The sequence below is a fragment of the Callionymus lyra genome, chromosome 18, assembly GCF_982586985.1.
Source record: "Callionymus lyra chromosome 18, fCalLyr1.hap1.1, whole genome shotgun sequence".
In the NCBI taxonomy this organism is placed as follows: Eukaryota; Metazoa; Chordata; class Actinopteri; order Syngnathiformes; family Callionymidae; genus Callionymus; species Callionymus lyra.
This window is the reverse complement of record NC_141835.1, coordinates 4,549,898-4,569,815: the sequence shown is the minus strand read 5'-3', so window position 1 is coordinate 4,569,815 and position 19,918 is coordinate 4,549,898. Positions and strand designations below refer to the sequence as shown.

Below are 19,918 nucleotides of genomic sequence, written 5' to 3'. Positions count from 1 at the left end.
GAACAAAATCCAACCATCGTTTCAGGTAAAACATTAACTACGGTATGTGAAGTAAATTCAGCTAAAACGGGATTAAAAGATGACACTGAAACAACGTGTCCTGAGACATAATTCCACTAAAAGTGTTCAAATCCAATTATTGCACGACAATGGACGTCCCTGTTTTATGAGTGATTGACAGATCATCCCTAATGACTTGTGTAACTCGTGTGACGCTCAAATCCCGTCTGGGCTCGTCTGTCGCAAACCATAATGTTTCACTTATTATGTCGTTTTGTCAGGAAATTAACCTTTAAACTAGAAGTCTATAGTTTTTTCCAAAAGTAATTTAAGTGAACATTTCCTCTTATTTTCCAGTAAAAACATGCTAAATGCTAAGCTAATTCAATTGACTCTACAATGTAAAACAAGTAAACAGTCTCTAAACCCAGAAATGTGTTAAAAATGCTAAATGCTCTTTGCTAGCTAACATAGATGCAATACGATTGTAAAATAAATAAATAAAGATTGTTGAAATAAAAGAAGCTTTGCACTCAACACTAGAACTCTTAAGTTCCGTTGATGAAAATTGAATATTTATTATCTGATCAAACATGCGGAAATAACTGCATAATAAAAAATAAACTCTCCGCAGAAAATCATTCTTTTCACTCATGTTCTCGTTCAACACTGTTTCCTTCAACTGAGAAATATATATAAATTTAGTAAAGTGTTGTCACAACAAGATCTGGAGATTATAATCTATGCGTTTGTGTCGTTTAACTATTGTAACAGTTTATTTTCATGTCCAAACAAGAAGGATCTGTCTCGCCTGCGGTCAGAATTCTGAGCTGCTCTAGTAGAAGAACTCACATTTCTCCTTCAAACTCTTCACTGGCTGCCAGTTTCTTTCAGGATCATTTTAAAATTCTGGTTCTTACTTTCAGATCTATTCATGGTCAGACCTTCCATCAGTGATCTGATTTAGGCGCTTAAGAAATAACCTTTAATTTCTTACTTACTTATTTATAAAAGATATCTTTTAACAGTTCCTCAACGTTCCAGAACCACTGGCACCCAGAGAAAGACAGTATAGATACATTTCTTGATTTTAAAAAATGGCAAACACGGCCAAAAAGGCTTTTATGAGGAAGTGCCATGTCCAAATATTTGAGGGATTTAAACTCGCAGAATATTGACAGAACAAACCTGGTCTGTTAACTGAGAAATATGTGGGTCAACCGAGGAAGTATTAGCACTTACTGATGTTTTATGTTTATTATTGGTCGTCAATAACTGATCTAAATATGTGTGTCGTTGACAGAACACTCCAGTGCACAGGAAGTACAAAAGTTACGACACAAACGAGAAAATATGTTGTGAATTACGTGTGTAAAGGTCAAAGTTGTCATGGGTTTAATGGATGAAAGAAATCTGTTCTTGACTTGTTTGTGGAAAACTCATTAGATCCTTGTGACGATCGCGGGAGTTCTGGATAAACAAAGGTTTGTGACTCATTCCCGGATGAACTTTTATAGGCAACCAGAGAAAAAAGAACACGATTTAGACGAGATAAGACCAAATATGAACCATGTTCCCTGAAACATGTGGACGTTACTATGAACCATGTTCCCTGAAACAAGTGGACGTGAATATGGACCATGTTCCCTGAAACATGTGGACGTTAATATGAACCATGTTCCCTGAAACAAGTGGATGTGAATATGGACCATGTTCCCTGAAACATGTGGACGTTAATATGAACCATGTTCCCTGAAACAAGTGGATGTGAATATGGACCATGTTCCTTGAAACATGTGGACGTTAATATGAACCATGTTCCCTGAAACAAGTGGACGTGAATATGGACCATGTTCCCTGAAACAAGTGAACGTGAATATGGACCATGTTCCCTGAAACATGTGGACGTTAATATGAACCATGTTCCCTGAAACAAGTGCACATGGATATGAACCATGTTCCCTGAAACAAGTGGACGTGAATATGGACCATGTTCCCTGAAACATGTGGACGTGAATATGAACCATGTTCCCTGAAACATGTGGACGTGAATATGGACCATGTTCCCTGAAACATGTGGACGTTAATATGAACCATGTTACCTGAAACAAGTGGACGTGAATATGGACCATGTTCCCTGAAACATGTGGACGTTAATATGAACCATGTTCCCTGAAACAAGTGGATGTGAATATGGACCATGTTCCCTGAAACATGTGGACGTGAATATGAACCATGTTCCCTGAAACATGTGGACGTTAATATGAACCATGTTCCCTGAAACAAGTGGACGTGAATATGAACCATGTTCCCTGAAACAAGTGCACATGAATATGAACCATGTTCCCTGAAACAAGTGCACGTGAATATGAACCATGTTCCCTGAAACAAGTGCACATGAATATGAACCATGTTCCCTGAAACAAGTGCACATGAATATGAACCATGTTCCCTGAAACAAGTGCACATGAATACGAACCATGTTCCCTGAAACAAGTGGACGTGAATATGAACCATGTTCCCTGAAACAAGTGCACATGAATACGAACCATGTTCCCTGAAACAAGTGGACGTGAATATGAACCATGTTCCCTGAAACAAGTGCACATGAATATGAACCATGTTCCCTGAAACATGTGGACTTTAATATGAACCATGTTCCCTGAAACAAGTGCACATGGATATGAACCATGTTCCCTGAAACAAGTGGACGTGAATATGGACCATGTTCCCTGAAACATGTGGACGTTAATATGAACCATGTTCCCTGAAACAAGTGGACGTGAATATGGACCATGTTCCCTGAAACATGTGGACGTGAATATGAACCATGTTCCCTGAAACATGTGGACGTGAATATGGACCATGTTCCCTGAAACATGTGGACGTTAATATGAACCATGTTACCTGAAACAAGTGGACGTGAATATGGACCATGTTCCCTGAAACATGTGGACGTTAATATGAACCATGTTCCCTGAAACAAGTGGATGTGAATATGGACCATGTTCCCTGAAACAAGTGCGCATGAATATGAACCATGTTCCCTGAAACAAGTGCACATGAATATGAACCATGTTCCCTGAAACAAGTGGACGTGAATATGAACCATGTTCCCTGAAACAAGTGCACATGAATATGAACCATGTTCCCTGAAACAAGTGCACATGAATATGAACCATGTTCCCTGAAACAAGTGCACATGAATATGAACCATGTTCCCTGAAACAAGTGCACATGAATATGAACCATGTTCCCTGAAACAAGTGCACATGAATATGAACCATGTTCCCTGAAACAAGTGCACATGAATATGAACCATGTTCCCTGAAACAAGTGCACATGAATATGAACCATGTTCCCTGAAACAAGTGAAGACGCTCCAACACACTTAATCCATTCAAACGACAGTGTTCTAGTGGGACGTCTCAGATTAAACCGCTGACTCAGCAAGGATCAGTCAATGGCGGCTCGACTGCTCACTTAAGCAGGAGGTTCTGGTTCTGGTTCTGTGGGTTTAGACGAGGACGGGGTCGTGACTCAGAGAGAGAGAGAGGCAGCTTTTCCTAATTACTACAACATGCTCGCCCTTCTAAGCTCCGCTCCCAACTTTCCAAAAAGCGACCTGACCTACATTTCTCCGGCGTTCCTGCTCAGGATTGAGAAAATAGTTATTTAAGGCTCAGCAAAGGGAACGATAATAGAAACTCTGGGTTTTTATATGCAACTGCAGCAGGAGACGAGCCTGCAAGTCCGTACTCAGGGCTCAATTGAGGAGGAAACGTTTATATTCTGTTTAGTGAGTTAAACTTAAATAAACCTCTACCTGCAGTCATTCAGAGGTAAAACAAGAGACAAAAATATTTTAGCTATATATATATATATATATATATATATATTAGTTACATATTTACATGTAGATTCACTTTTTTTTTAATATTGTTTTTAAAATTCATGTTTTGTATGCAAAGCAAGAAATTAAAAACAATCTCCACTAACCAAAGTGAAAAATACAAGTTAAATATAATAATAATATTACAAGAAAACTGTACTAGAAAAGTATAGAAAATATATCAGTCCACTATAACAACAAAACAAGTTAAATATAATAATAATAATACAAGAAAACTGTACTAGAAAAGTATAGAAAATATATCAGTCCACTATAACAACAAAACAAGTTAAATATAATAATAATAATACAAGAAAACTGTACTAGAAAAGTATAGAAAATATATCAGTCCACTATAACAACAAAACAAGTTAAATATAATAATAATAATACAAGAAAACTGTACTAGAAAAGTATAGAAAAATATATCAGTCCACTATAACAACTAAACAAGTTAAATATAATAATAATAATACAAGAAAACTGTACTAGAAAAGTATAGAAAAATATATCAGTCCACTATAACAACTAAACAAGTTAAATATAATAATAATAATACAAGAAAACTGTACTAGAAAAGTATAGAAAATATATCAGTCCACTATAACAACAAAACAAGTTAAATATAATAATAATAATACAAGAAAACTGTACTAGAAAAGTATAGAAAATATATCAGTCCACTATAACAACAAAACAAGTTAAATATAATAATAATAATACAAGAAAACTGTACTAGAAAAGTATAGAAAATATATCAGTCCACTATAACAACAAAACAAGTTAAATATAATAATAATAATACAAGAAAACTGTACTAGAAAAGTATAGAAAATATATCAGTCCACTATAACAACAAAACAAGTTAAATATAATAATAATAATACAAGAAAACTGTACTAGAAAAGTATAGAAAATATATCAGTCCACTATAACAACAAAACAAGTTAAATATAATAATAATAATAATACAAGAAAACTGTACTAGAAAAGTATAGAAAATATATCACTCCACTATAACAACAAAACAAGTAAACTATAATAATAATAATACAAGAAAACTGTACTAGAAAAGTATAGAAAATATATCAGTCCACTATAACAACAAAACAAGTTAAATATAATAATAATAATACAAGAAAACTGTACTAGAAAAGTATAGAAAATATATCAGTCCACTATAACAACAAAACAAGTTAAATATAATAATAATAATACAAGAAAACTGTACTAGAAAAGTTTAGAAAATATATCAGTCCACACTAACAACTAAACAAGTTAAATATAATAATAATAATACAAGAAAACTGTACTAGAAAAGTTTAGAAAATATATCAGTCCACTATAACAACAAAACAAGTTAAATATAATAATAATAATAATACAAGAAAACTGTACTAGAAAAGTATAGAAAAATATATCAGTCCACTATAACAACAAAACAAGTTAAATATAATAACAATAAGAAGAAGAAGAAGAAGAAGAAGAAGAAGAAGAAGAAGAAGAAGAATAAGAAGAAGAAGAAGAAGAAAAGAAAACTTTGCTCAACAAATGGAGAAAAAAAAAGTCCATCCTAAAAACAACACAATTAAAAACTAACAAATATAATAAACTAACTACATTTAAAATTATAGCAAAATACAAAAGTCCAGCCTAACAAGAACGCAAGTTAAATATAATAAATACAATAATAAAAATAAAGCACAAATATGAGTCAACACTCCATCAACCAAACAAGTTAAATAAAATAAATAAATCAGATTCTTTATTTAATTTGGCAGTAAAAAATACATAGGATTTATTTTGTCGCATCAGTAAAGAATAAAACAAGACAAAACACAAAATAAACAGAAAAACAGAACCAATCAGCAATGCAGCCATTCTGTGGCAAATAAATACAATAATAATAGATTTAAAAACTGTGCAGAGAAATATAACCAACAACAAAATAAGTTAAATAAAATAATAAGAAGAATAAAACACTTTCTGTTCTATTCTACACTTAACAAGTAGAACAACCGTCTGACAGGTTCTATCAATAAACGAGATGACGGACGATAATCGAGTCATTTTATCAATAAATAATCGTGAATGATTAATGAAGTGAACGCCAGTTAAACTCGTGTGTTACGTTCTAAAGGTTAGAATGAGAATTAATAATGTTGAGTGAAGGAAAAATGGTTAAAGAATGAATATATGATAAAGGAAGTCATGATATTATGACATAAATGATAATTAATTAATTGAACTTTGCATTTTCACTGACACATCCAGTCCCTCATCTAAGTCTAAGACCAGGGTTCTCAGACGACGAGGACTTCTTTGTAGTTCAAGCTTCTCAGGTGAAGGACACGGATCTCGTTCATCTCGACCAGACCATCGACTGCACGAGACTCCAAAATAAAACACCTTTTGTGGTCAAAGTCTAAAGAAAAAAAACGACACAAAAATGTGTCTATTTGCAGACGACGCATTAATCGTTGACGTCACTAATCTTATCGCTTTCTTGAGCGACGTGTTATCACGGGTCGTGACCTGGACGAGCATCATACGTGACCTAGTTCTCGGTGAACCACAAATGACCTTTGACCTCTCTCACTGGCCACTAAGTAACTCTTGGTGGGCCAGTTTTGAGCCTGAGTTCAAAGTATGTGCAGTAGATTCATTCATTCATTCATTTTCTACCTTATGGAGGTCACGGGGAGACTGGAGTCTATCCCAGTTTCATAGGGTGAGAGGCAGGGGACACCCTGGACAGGACGCCAGTCTGTCTCAGGGCACACACAAAGACAGACAACCATTCACACACACACTCATATGAATAACGGACAATTTCCCGCAAGTTCTCAATGAACCTCTTTATGTTTTTGGACTGTGGGAGGAAACCGGAGTGTCCGGAGTAAACCCACGTGCAGTAGATTTACCACAAAAAAATGCCGAAATCCATCGGACGCCACAGCAAACGCAACTAAACGCAAGAGCGTGAGCTTGTGAATCACGAAATATCATCGAAAGTAAGTGAGAAACAGTTTATTCTTCGCTACAAATCTTAGGAAAATGTCGTCACAACACGATATGGATCTTATATACATTATATAATATATATATATATATATATACATTATAATCCATGCATTTGTGTCGTTAATACTATTGTAACAGTTTGTTTTCGTGTCCGTTTTCTGCAGTTCATACAAAACTCTGCAGCCAGAATTCTGAGCCGCTCTAGTAGAAGAACTCACATTTCTCTGATCCTTCAAAACTCTTCACTGGCTGCCAGTTTCTTTCAGGATCATCTTTCTTTACTCGCACCTGATGAGTCGGCAACACTTAACACTCCTCCAGCTCACCTGCCTTCAGGTGTTTCCTGGAGACGCTAAACAAAGGTGATGTTTTTTAAAGCCGGTCAATAACAAAAACCTCTTAAAAGTGTCTCGTTAAAAACGTCGTTTATGAAGATTTAACGTCGCTTCGCTTTCAATGATCAACTGCGGGACAATGACCCGTATCTACCATGAACTACATCTCCCACAATGCACCAGATCGAAGCTTTTATTTCGACGTTTTCAAATCGGTCATCAGAACCAGGACGACGTCGCGACGAGTCCTTCCTCGTTCCATACATGAGGCGACGATTCCTCTCAGGACGACGAGTCGATCCAAAGTCAGATCGACATCGATCGTCCTGCGGAGACGGACGTCCTCGTCCTCCAGGAGCTGCATCAGCAGAGGACACCAGTGGATCCGTGACATCGGGAGCTTTGACTCGACGCTACAGACTCTGACTCGGCAACTTTACGCTCGCGGATCCGCAGAAGGATCGAGTTGAGCTTCACTGACGGCGTCGCATTCGAGACCAAAACTATATTTAGACCAAAAAAAAAGAACCAGCAAAATAAATTATTCATCGTAGAGGATCAAAAAACACAATTTCTTTTTGGAAAGGCACAAAAGATAAAAAATCTTCCTCAAAAGGAAAACCTTAATACATGATTTCCCGCAGAAGAAATCTGATATTTATACAAAATAATGCGAAATTGCAACACTAACAGACCCAGGGACTCATTCATGATTCTATTTTATGTTAATCTTTGTATCCTTTCTTTGAGTTGTTTCCTTTTGAACTATGTTCTTTTCTTTTTGAACTATGTTCTTTTCTTTTTGATCCATGCTCTTTATACTTGCCCTTAGTTATTTGGTTTGCACTTTGTTCTTGTTCCGTTTTTATGAAACTTGCTGTGAACTGGAAGCTAATTTCCAGAAAGAGATTTCCAGAGGAGTTAATAAAGTCCATCTAATTGATATAATAATATTCTATTTTTTTTTTTAAACCATTTGGACAAGAAAACAATAAAGAATAAAGGAATAAACTAATTTCTGCCTCAAAACAAGAGACAACTGCAAAAATAATTCACTGTAAAGGATATAAAATGATAAACAAAATAGAAACTACTTCTGATGAAAACCGGCAGAACAAATAATCCACTTTTAATTGTAGTTTGTTTTAAAGACTCAAAAATTACTATCATTTTCAGAGACAATTTAAGACAAAAAAGAACAAAAATTTGGAGAAAACTTCGTAGAAAATTTCCTGGCCAAAACAAGACTTGCTTTTATTTTGAATTGAATTAATCTTGAGGTGAATGTAATCTTCCCTCCCCAGGGGCAAAACAAATAGACTCAGGGACTCATTCATTTCTCGGGCCATTAAATTGTACAATTCTGAGTTCTGGGGCAGGAGTGGAGTAAAAGTATCATGACGTTCTGTTCTATGTTAATCTTTGCATCCTTTGTCTTTGTTATTTTTCTTTGATCTATGTTCTTTATCTTTATCTTTAGACTTAGATTGTATCATCTTGTTCTTTCTCTTTATTTCTCATTGTTCTTTTTTTTTATGAAAAATTCCTCTATTTGCTGTGGCTAGTTGGGAAAAAACAATTTCCAATTGTGATCAATAAAGTTCTACCTACCTAATAAGATCGAAGGAGTAAAAGTGTGTCGCCTTGACCTTCCTTTTGAAACTCTTTTACTTTCTGTTCTTCTAGATCACAAAAGCAGTTCGATGTGTGTCATTATTTGATGTATTTCTGTTCGAGTGAAGCCTCTGGAAGGTTCTCCCTCAGATATATGGTCATAAAACCATAGATGGTCTTCAGAACCTGGACTAAGATGAACAGGAACAACATGTGGACCCGTGTCTTCATAACTTGAAACAGCCACGGACCCAACAATGAAGGTCCGACTCTCCTTCATCCCACTCCACTCTACATTCCCGCGGCGTGGACGTCCCGGGCGGCGCCGGGACAAAAGCCCGAGTGTCCTCCCGTCTCTCAAAGGCTCATCTCAGCACCATCGTCCCTCCGACGGGCACAAATATGACCGGCCTACTGGCTCCAGCTGCCGTCTCGAGGGGCCCCCATCAATCCCGGCTCTGTCTCCGGGTCCGGACCCGTCCCCGGTGGGACGAGGGCCCGGAGAGAACAGCCGGAGCCCACTTCACAAACACCGGCCTGAGGACTCGGGTTGCATCGTTATCGACTTGAGGAAAGAAATCCTGCTACTGGAGGAAGAAGATGGAGTCGCATCACCGGAGTTATGAAGAGGTGACTGAAGCCACGCCTCCTCTGAAGATGCAGCACTTCCTGCTAATGGCCCCGGGGCTTCTGGGACTTGAAGATCCGTGATTATTTAAGGGTGTGAGGCGGTGAACACACGACGTCCAGGATATTAACCCTTGAATCATTTTTATCGGTTCACGGTACCGTGTCGTTATTACTCAAGGTCAAGGTCACGGGTACTGTGAGCACCTTGGCAGAGGTATGAACGTATAAAAGTCAATAATAAAATTAATTGAAATTGCACCGAATAAAAAATTGAAAACAAATAAAAACGCCACTGATTCACTGAATACAATTTCCAGTATTTGTGAGATTTAAGCAAAAAGAAATTGGGTAAAATGTCAGTGTATAGTATAAGGATGTAAGAAAATGTTGATATAACAATATAAATGTATATATATATATATAAACTCTATATATATAGAGTTTATATTGCAACTGTATCGATGATAAACGTCCCAGTATCAGTTTTTAAAATATAATAATTCACTTTTTAATCATTATTATTTACAAGTAACACGCAAATATTAACGACCTTTGTTCATTTTTGTGTTGCAATTCAACTTCCGGCAGCTAGATGGCTGCAGTCATTACTTCCTACACAGCTAAAGTAAGTAAGTAAGTAGGTAAGTAAGTAAGTAAGTAAGTGATGGTTATTTCTAAAGCGCCTTTCTAGAGCAAGGAACAATGAAACTAGATCCCAGTGATGACTGAGGACGAGAGGAGACAGAGTCCAGTATCACAACACCAGAGTCAAGTACTGGACAATACTACACATATATCCTTGTTACTGCACTATCACAACACCAGAGTCAAGTACTGGACAATACTACACATATATCCTTGTTACTACACTATCACAACACAAGAGTCAAGTACTGGACAATACAACACATATATACTTGTTACTACACTATCACAACACAAGAGTCAAGTACTGGACAATACTACACATATATACTTGTTACTACACTATCACAACGCCAGAGTCAAGTACTGGACAATACTACACATATATACTTGTTACTACACTATCACAACGCCAGAGTCAAGTACTGTACAATACTACACATATATACTTGTTACTACACTATCACAACACCAGAGTCAAGTACTGGACAATACTACACATATATACTTGTTACTACACTATCACAACACCAGAGTCAAGTACTGGACAATACTACACATATATACTTGTTACTACACTATCACAACACCAGAGTCAAGTACTGGACAATACTACACATATATACTTGTTACTACACTATCACAACACCAGAGTCAAGTACTCGACAATATTACACATATATACTTGTTACTACACTATCACAACACCAGAGTCAAGTACTGGACAATACTACACATATATACTTGTTACTATACTATCACTATATATAGCAATAGGTCATATCATTGAATCCTGACAGATATCGTATCATGTGATTCTTGATAAAACTAAATTTCGCACCTTTGAAGATGATTCAGTAAAAACAAAATAAAGGTTAAGACGAAATAAAGGAAGAATTATTTAAAAACTAAGATCCATTGTTAAAAGATCATACTTGAAAATACAGCCACATCAACATATAGTACATCTATATTGAATTACTTCAACACCAGACCAAATGATCCAAATCAAAAGTAAAATATTCAATTGATAAATGTTGTGAGGAAGAGTGAGATTACAGAGAAGATGTAATAAAGTATAAAACAAAACTTGAGAAATATATTTAAACAGCATCACTTTCTTTATCTTCTGCGACAAATACATGCTGACTCGGCCTCTGAGGATGACGCGCTCCACACTTTTAATTTAGCAGGAAGAAGAAGATAGTCATCGTTTTTAAAGGATGCGTTCAATGTCTGCTGCAAGTGTCGTTAATATCGTTAAGTATCTCTAATGTCTGCTTTAAATCAAGTCAACTGAAGCCAAAGAAGGCTGATCGTATACGGAATCAAACCTGAGATTTAAAGTCATTACACTTTATTTCTATAAAGTAATAATTCACTTGTGACCACTGTAGCATTACTTGCTAAGTGTAAAGCTAACATTAGCTAAATAAAGTTTAGGTTTAAGAACCACCTGTTAAGTTTAACAGGTTTTGAAACGAAAATGTTTATTTTAATGTAATGTTTAGTGTAAATTCTTAAAACATTTAGCATCTAAAGATGCTGAAAATATGTAAACATTTAAAAAGCATCTACATTAGAACTCTCTCTGTCAAGCTAACAGCAAGCTAGCATCATTTTTAACTCATTTTTAAAGCTGAATGTTATCTTTAAATATTTAAATATTTTCTTCATCCTAGCTGTTAATGTTGGAAAAGAAGTGTCACTAAAGCGAAGCTAGCGTCGATAAACTATCATTTATTCGCTATGTAGTCCAAACCTTTCCTTAAAAATGTTCTATCATTCTATTAGCTTCATAAGCTAACGTGATGTTTTGCTAACACTTCTGAGGTTTTGCTTTTCGTTTTTTAAAATGACATTTATGGCGCAAAAGATTCAGAAAGATCTTTTGAACAGTAATATTTTTAAAAACTATTTATTTACTTACATAACAAGTTGTAACGTCACCAAGATAATTTACTCTGTTTTGATGACGTCAGATCGATTTTAAGATTAATTTATCTTTATTATTCCTTATTTTTATTGAGCTATGTTAAAAATATATGACCTTTTCCTTGGAACTTTATTTTGACTGAATCAATAAATAAATATAAAAAATAATTAAATGTTATTTAAACGTTTTTTGATATAATAACAGACCAGGGCAAAGTGCAGCCCGGGGGCCACATGCGGCCCTCGTAATGTCAAAGTATGATCATGTATAAAATGGTTCTAATGCATTAACAAATGTATTTTGTATTTATTATTAATTTACATTTTCACATACCACTTATTTACTTTTCCCCTCCTTTTTGTGTGTAATTTTTTATATATATAGTAATCCCTCAAAATATTTTTTTAAAGTAATGTTTTAAAAAAAACTCATACATACAAGAATAAAAATATTATTTCACTTAATAAAAGTCACGACCTTATGACGAATGTCCTTCTTTTTTTAGGGGGGATTTCTTTCTGCTTGACGGCCCCTAACAACATTCATTTAAAGTGGCCCCTTGAAGAACCATCACCTCTGGGGGTCAATAAGTTCAGATCCTCGATGACGTCACGCGGCGAAAAGGTTACCTCGGACAGGTCACACCTGGACCCCGAACTAAAGCCCCCTCAGCGGGGGGGTCCAGGTGCGCCAGGACAGCAGGTGGAACACGTGAGTCTCAGAACCCGCAGTGCAGCAGCGGCTCACCTGGGGACGCAGTTCGGCGAGGACCCGTCGATCTCCCAGGTGGCGAACAGGTTCATGGGCAGGGGTCTGTTGAGACCCCCGCTGCCCGCCAGGCTCAGGCGCCCGCTTCTCTCCGCCATGGTCCGGCTCTGCGGGCGGGACGGTCCGGTGCAGAGAGCGGCGGGTTCGGCTGGCGACACGGACCCGGTTCCGGGGTCTTTGGAAGGAGTCCTCGTCAGGGGGGGTCGTCACTCGGTCCGGGAGCTCATGGTTTCTTCTTCTTCTTCTTCTTCGGTGAGACAGAAGTGAACCAGCGACCGCTGAGCGTGTTGTGACCGAACGCGCTGCTGCTGCTGCTGCTGAGGCGCCCGGCGGGGGAACAGCGCCACACACTGGCCGGACCAGGAAGCACACGCGCCATCGCGTGTTCTCGTTTTAAATATAAATGAATACAATTTAAATATGTATATCAAATAAAAGATGTTTCAAAACCATGATGCATATGATCTACTCTTTTTTAATTGTTTATCAATAATATGGTCAATCACAAAGAAGTAACCGATTATCGATCGAACATTATTTATATTAATAGTATGTAGATGTATTTTATTTCGGTTTTAAAACGATGCACTTGACATAAAACTGTTTGTTCTTAGAAAATAAAAGTACAATTTACTATATATAAACCAATAAATGGCTATTATTACATATAAATGGCTGCCAATATATTGCCTATTTTGTGTTATATTATTTCAATCTTTTATTCTATATTTGGCAATAAAAGTTTATTATTTTTAATGATTTATGTGCGAACCACCCTGTAAGTCACATTAGATTCAGCCATTCAAACCCATGCAGCAGCCAGGTTCTCAAGCAACCCACATACATATTGATGGTTAGAATCAAAGAAAAATCAATTATATGGAATAATGAGAGTATTTTTATGTGAACTTCTCCTAAAAATGACTTGTCTAGGGTTATATTAAGTTCTTTACAGCATAATGTTACATAACAGGAAGTGTGTGGCTGCTGGAGTGTATTTAATTGTGTATTACCAGGAGATAGTGTTGCTATGAATGTGTTTGCTTCCACTTGTTTACTAGATACTGTATCGGGTCGCAGGGGCAGCAGTCTAAGCGAAGACATCCCTATTTTTGCAATAGATACCAACGATATTGGGTGAAAACCTGATGCATAAACACCGTGTAAACTTAAACCTAGCTGTAAACTGGACGGTTATTCTGTGACGACTTCAGTCTTGTATTAAAAGTAGCCAGTTTAAGACTTTAATCCCTTATATGAACAAATCATTTGACCTTCAGTTAGTGTACAAATGTGTTAAAGTTTGGCTACCTTCAAATTTAGCTTTAGTCCAACACACTTACTATCAAGGAACTTAAAACTTGTTTGGCAACAACCAAAATATACGGACATTAAACCTAAACATTCTAGAGACGCTGATAACAGTTCTATTGATAGAAGGAAACCCAAACTATATTCAGAATTTAGCATAAACATGTGTATCACTTCTAAACTAAAATATGTTGCATCAAGGCATGAGAAAAAAAAAACCCACAATAGGACTTGTTTGTCAAAGTCTTTATTTTTCAGACACTTTGCTTCACGAGTTGCAAAACATAATTAAAAAAAAAAAAAAAAGCCACATTTAAAGCGTGTCAGAAGTTTTTCCAGAAAATCTCTAGAACGTTAAACGGTCCAAAATACAGGCAATTAACCTCCAACTTTGAGTCACGGGTTTAAAAAGATTTGAATTTGAGATGTTTGGATCATCATGGGCAGTGAGCTCAGAACCTCCTACTCAGCAGATAACATGCTACACGCGCCGCGGAGACGGAAGGACGACGAACGAATGAAAGAAACGGTCGTGAAAAAAAAGAAAAAAAAAAGACATTTAACTAAGTTTTAGGAGGGAAAAAACCAAGTGAAGGAGAACCATCACCTTTGCTTCACAAAATAAACACATGCCTCCGGCTGACGGAGAGAAACTTATCCTACGACGAGACTAAAAGAATCTTGGAGCTCAGTGTGCGCTGTCGGCGGAGCGGGACCGGGATCTGGAGCGAGACCGCTCGTGTTGGGGGGCGGGGGGTGGCGGCGTCTGGGAGCGAGACCTAGAGCGAGACTTTGAACGGGATTTGGATCTGGATTTTGAGCGGGACTTGGATCTGGACTTTGAGCGGGACTTGGACCGGGACTTGGGTCTGGATCTGGAGCGAGACTTGGACCTGGATTTGGAGCGAGACTTGGAACGGGACTTGGAGCGAGAGCGGGACCTGGCCTGGTCCTTGGCGTCGCCGGAGGACTTCTTCTCCGGGGTGCGACTGACGGACCTGGAGCGGCTCCGGGAGCGGTTGTGGTTCCTGGAGCGGCTCCTGGATCGGTCCCGGCTCCTGGATCTGTCGCGGCTCCTGGAGCGCGTGTAGCTGCGGGACCTGGAGCGGCTCCTGCTGCGCCTGTGAAAGTAACGCAGGAAGTGAGCGCCACGTTCTGACGTCAAAATAAAAGCTCGACTCACCCTCCCCGGCTCTCCTCGAAGACCTTCAGTTTACGACCGTTCAGGTCCGTCCCGTCAAACTTTGATATGGCGTTCTTCATATCACTGCGAGAGGCAAACTCAACAACCCTGAGGGCCACGAACACAGATGTCAGGACATGTTTTGACTGGACCAGAGACACACAAACTCACCCTTCGTATTTGTTGGGTCTGTGAGCGTCAACAAAGGTAACCTCTCCAGCCTTTCGCATCATGTCCTTCAGGTCCTGTTTCAAACATAGTGCGACAGGATTATTAACAGAGGCCGACAGGCGGGGGCGCCGCAGCCTCGTCACACCTGCAGGGGGAGAGATGAGCAGCAACAGAAACACTTGTGGTCATTCTACTGCTGTCTTAACAATAGAAAGTGAATGTGTGCGTTTTCCCTGTCACTGGATCAACTAGAATCATACAAATACCCATAAATTAATCTAAGTATTCGTGTGGTGGATCTTTAAGGCTTGCTCAGTGCAAATGATCAGAAAATAAGTCACTTTCACATCGAATCGAACAGATGTGGTCGATTAAACGAATGAGATCATAGAGTCAAATTGATTTCATAGCATGAAATATTTCTCGTGACGTGAGAACCAAGAAGCTACTTTAAGATAAAAGCACATGCACTGGATCCTTATTTTAAAAAATGATACTAAAGTAAATTGACCATCATTGAACTCGGAGCATTAACCCTCAAAGACAGGGGTGTCAAACTAAAAAAAAGGGGCAAAATCTTTTAGCAATATTCAAACCTCAGTCTCTGTACAATAGTCCATGTTCTCTGTATCTTTACAAGTCAGTTATGAACATGAATCTAATTTTGAACAAACCACGGGGGCCACGTAAAGCGCCGCCGCCACCAACATGGTTTGAACCGCGATCGTTTTTTTTTCACAGAGCACTGAGGGAAACATCTGTTCGAGACGAGCAACAGTGACTGATGTGGTGCATTCAATCTGTGTTGAACCCTGTAACCACCCAACCCTCTTCAAACCCAATCACATGAGTTTTATGCTACTTACCATTCCATACCCAGGAAGACATAAGAAAAGAGCCACGTGTCCAAATAGCAAATGGGAACCAATGCAGTGTTAAGCCCTCGAGAAACGACCACGGCCTTGACTCGGCATCCGGCCTCCACAAGTAAGGGACCACCAGAGAGCAAGTAGGAGGAGGGGTGTGCGCCCCAACTCAGCACCCCCCCCAGCTCCATCAGCAACAGAAAAAGACCAAACGGCAGAGTGTAGGGAGCCGCAGATTTGAGGGGAGTTACAGCAGTCGGGGATGCCAGCCCACAGAACCTCCAGACTGGCTACGGACCTCCTAAGGCTACCGTATCCTGCGCTAGACCACTTTCACCCGCTTAGGGTCCAGCCAAGACCTTAGACCGGCGGCAACTGCGTGTAAGGAGAGGCACCAAAATGGACACTATTCAGAAAAAAATAACCAGAAGAGGGCGCTGCACAGTTCTGACGCCATAAACCTATTATAAGGCATCAAGTTTGAGCAGCGCTTTGAAAACAATCTTTACTAGAACGCCCATCATTAACTGACATGCTTTAACAAATACTGTCAATGGTGGGCGAGCTCTACGACTAAACATAAGTAGTAACAAGCCAATCAGAATCTCAGGTTAATTAGATCATCATGATTAAATTTGGTCCTAGGTTTAACATTTTAAACTACAGACTAGATGTTTACAGAACATTCTACAGCATCATTCTCATACGGATCATTTCTTACCTGCCAGCTGATGCGGGACGAGAGATTCTCTACCACCAGACGATGGTCAGTTCTCACTGGGGGTCCGTACCTGGACAAACGACACAAATACATGTTAATATTCAGGTCAGACTGTCTTGTTCCCGAGACGACAAGTTCCAAGTAGAGCTGTTGGTCCGCACAGATCAAAGTTTACCAACAGTTTAATCATTAATCTCTGAAGGCCAGAAATTGCTTGTTAAATGGGTGACTCGGTTTACGGCTTCAACAGTTCAATAGTTTAACGTCGTACCTAGATCCAGTGCTGCGTGATGGACGGTAACTTCCAAAGCGTCCCATGGGACCACCACCGCCGCCGCCTCCTCCACCACCGCCTCCCCCTCCGCCGCCACCACCACGTCCTCTGCGAGAGCGAGCGTGCTCCACGGTGACCCTGGGGAAGAAATTAAATTAGCACTAATGCTCAAAAATCACTTCCGAAGTCGAGTCATTACCTTTCGCTGCAAAGTTCCTTCCCATTCAACTCGTACACGGCGTCGTCCGCATCCCTGTGATCGTCAAACTCCTACAAACAAAGATTAGTCACTTGAAATAAAATGGATCATTCTCAATAAAAACTTTAAACGAACCACAAATCCGAATCCGTTTTTCAAGTTGACTTCTCGGATTCGTCCGTATCCTTTGAAGAACTTCTCCACGTCCCTCTCCCTGGCGTGTGGACTCAGTCGGCCGATGAAGACTCGGCATCCATTCATGGTGAGATTCTGTGAACAGAACAATGTGGTGATGAAATGACTCGAGTTAACAAACTCAACAAAGCCTTGACCTTTCGATCGCCGAGAGGCCAATATGAAAACAAAATACTATCAATGTTATTGATAACAAAACAGATGTAACACTTAATGCGTTTTAAATCTTGTTTCAACGTAGTTGGACATTTACTTTGTTATGATAGTGTTATTTATCTAGATAATCGAGATCAGAACATGTCCGATTGATTTAATCGCTGATGAACAACGGATGCCTTTAAATACATCCAAACTAAAATCTAACCGACTTTGGAAGTAATTTGATGCGGATTTTATCTAAAAAAAATGGAAGAAACAATTTAGGCCGCAAGTCCTTCACTGCGACGGCAACGTGCTCAAAAATCCCGGCACGGCGCAGGTTATTTAAAGACCAGGTCGTTAAATGCATTACCCTCCCTTTTTTAAATGAGTTCTAGTATAAGTATTTCAAACGAAAACGTGAGATACATAAATAAAATGGCAGGAATTCCTTCGTTTCCAGCCTATGTGACGAAACAACGCAGCTAGCATCAGAAGCTAACACACGGCGAGCACAAAAACACCACTATCCACAAATCTCAGTGCACCGTCCAACCTTTCTAAAAGTAAAGCTTCTCTAATGAAACGTTTGAGCTGCATTTAAAAAGATAAAAAGCCATCTTCTTACGTTGTGTTTCAGGGGAGCCTCTCGCACACTGTCGCCTCCTCTGCGGCGTCGATGGACTGACTCAAAATGGCGAGTTTCGTCCAAAGAACAAGAAACAGGAAGCACGGGTTGCCAGGTCGCTCCAACCCCCCCGCTCGTTGATACGTAAACCTGCCCGGATTTAGCGGCTAACTTTCCATTTACGAAATATAACGCGTGAGTTAATCATATCTCAACCAATCCACGTGATTCATTTAGCCATTTATCTCCCTTTCTTGTTTTACTGCGCCGTTGATTATCTCACCGATATGGCAACCCGCATCGAAGGCCTCTATGGAAATATACAGCTTTTAAATCCTTTTATGTTGTACTTCCGGAGTTACTCTGACATATTTTTAAAAAAGAAAAGCATTTAAACTAACACACAATACTTACTTTTATCGACTCTTAATATTACAGAAGGCGTCGTTTCTTCTTTGTCTTATCAATGTAAAGTTACTGATAAACGTTTCTATCAATCATTTCCTTTTAATTATTACTTCCGGCCAGTTTCTTCTTTTACAATATATGAGCGAGATCTACTTACTTTATGTTATAGATAATCTTCTTAACTTGTATTTTAAAAACGTTTTTTGAAGAAAAGTTTTTTTTTTTTAAAAAGCACATGTTGAGAGGTTTTCCATCTCTTTATTCTGAAAATCATACTTTGAGGAAATGTTAACACACATTAAACCTTTGAAAGTCTTGCCCGTCAACAGTAAATAGGGAGATTCATATTGTAGCCTGATTAGAAATCCCAGATACACAGCATTAGAACAATATATTTCCTATTTCATAACCAACAAGATGCTGTAAAGTTGTATTCATTCATTAAACAAGTGAGGATTATTTGATTTAAAAACAAACTTCCTCACACACTGACGTTGTGTTGTTTTAAAAGCACCGATTTAATCTATGTATCACCGTAGAACGTCTTCTAACCTCTAGACTCTAAATACCTTTATTTTGAAAAGCTCTACTACGACCTTTGATCTTTGAACATCCCTTGTATTTCAACCACTTTGCTGTACGAGACGACATGGATCTAATGTACATATTACATCCCATAATCGACTTTCTGCCGAAGCACGAGAGGTGGAAAGTAAACAACAATGATCTTGAGGAAATATTGACTTGATTTCAAAGTCATTGTGAACGTTGGGACCAATTACACGTTAATAAACTGATTATTTATAATAATAATAATAATAATAAAAAAATATATACTTGTATTAGCATATTAGCCAGTTATTAAACGTTAATAACCTGCTTATTTATTTATGTATTAGCATATTAGCAGTTATTACACGTTAATAACCTGCTTATTTATTCTTGTATTAGCATATTAGCAGTTTCTACACGTTAATAAC

The 19,918-nt window shown here is 38.3% G+C and overlaps 2 protein-coding genes across 6 annotated transcripts in view; both read right to left on the bottom strand.

Annotated features, from left to right (window-relative positions):
• The window catches only part of pacs2 (phosphofurin acidic cluster sorting protein 2), a 77,809-nt gene extending 64,694 nt beyond the window's left edge, over positions 1 to 13,115 (bottom strand). For 3 of the 5 annotated variants that reach the window (XM_087779725.1, XM_087779727.1, XM_087779726.1), the window contains exon 1: positions 12,824 to 13,115. In XM_087779725.1, coding sequence (XP_087635851.1) covers positions 12,824 to 12,942 — 119 coding nt within the window. In that variant the 5' untranslated portion in view covers positions 12,943 to 13,115. The remainder of the gene's footprint in view (positions 1 to 12,823) is intronic. The other 2 variants (XM_087779728.1, XM_087779729.1) reach the window with 1 other exon arrangement.
• A 1,271-nt stretch (positions 13,116 to 14,386) lies between these two features.
• srsf5a (serine and arginine rich splicing factor 5a) lies at positions 14,387 to 18,653 on the bottom strand. Its single transcript, XM_087779752.1, has 8 exons — positions 18,531 to 18,653; positions 17,705 to 17,839; positions 17,570 to 17,640; positions 17,368 to 17,508; positions 17,097 to 17,166; positions 15,510 to 15,583; positions 15,339 to 15,446; positions 14,387 to 15,276 (listed from the first exon to the last, which is right to left on the bottom strand). Exons 2-8 carry the CDS (start codon positions 17,828 to 17,830, stop codon positions 14,844 to 14,846), a joined length of 1,023 nt encoding a protein of 340 aa, XP_087635878.1. The 5' UTR covers positions 17,831 to 17,839; positions 18,531 to 18,653; the 3' UTR covers positions 14,387 to 14,843.
• Positions 18,654 to 19,918: the final 1,265 nt, after the last annotated feature.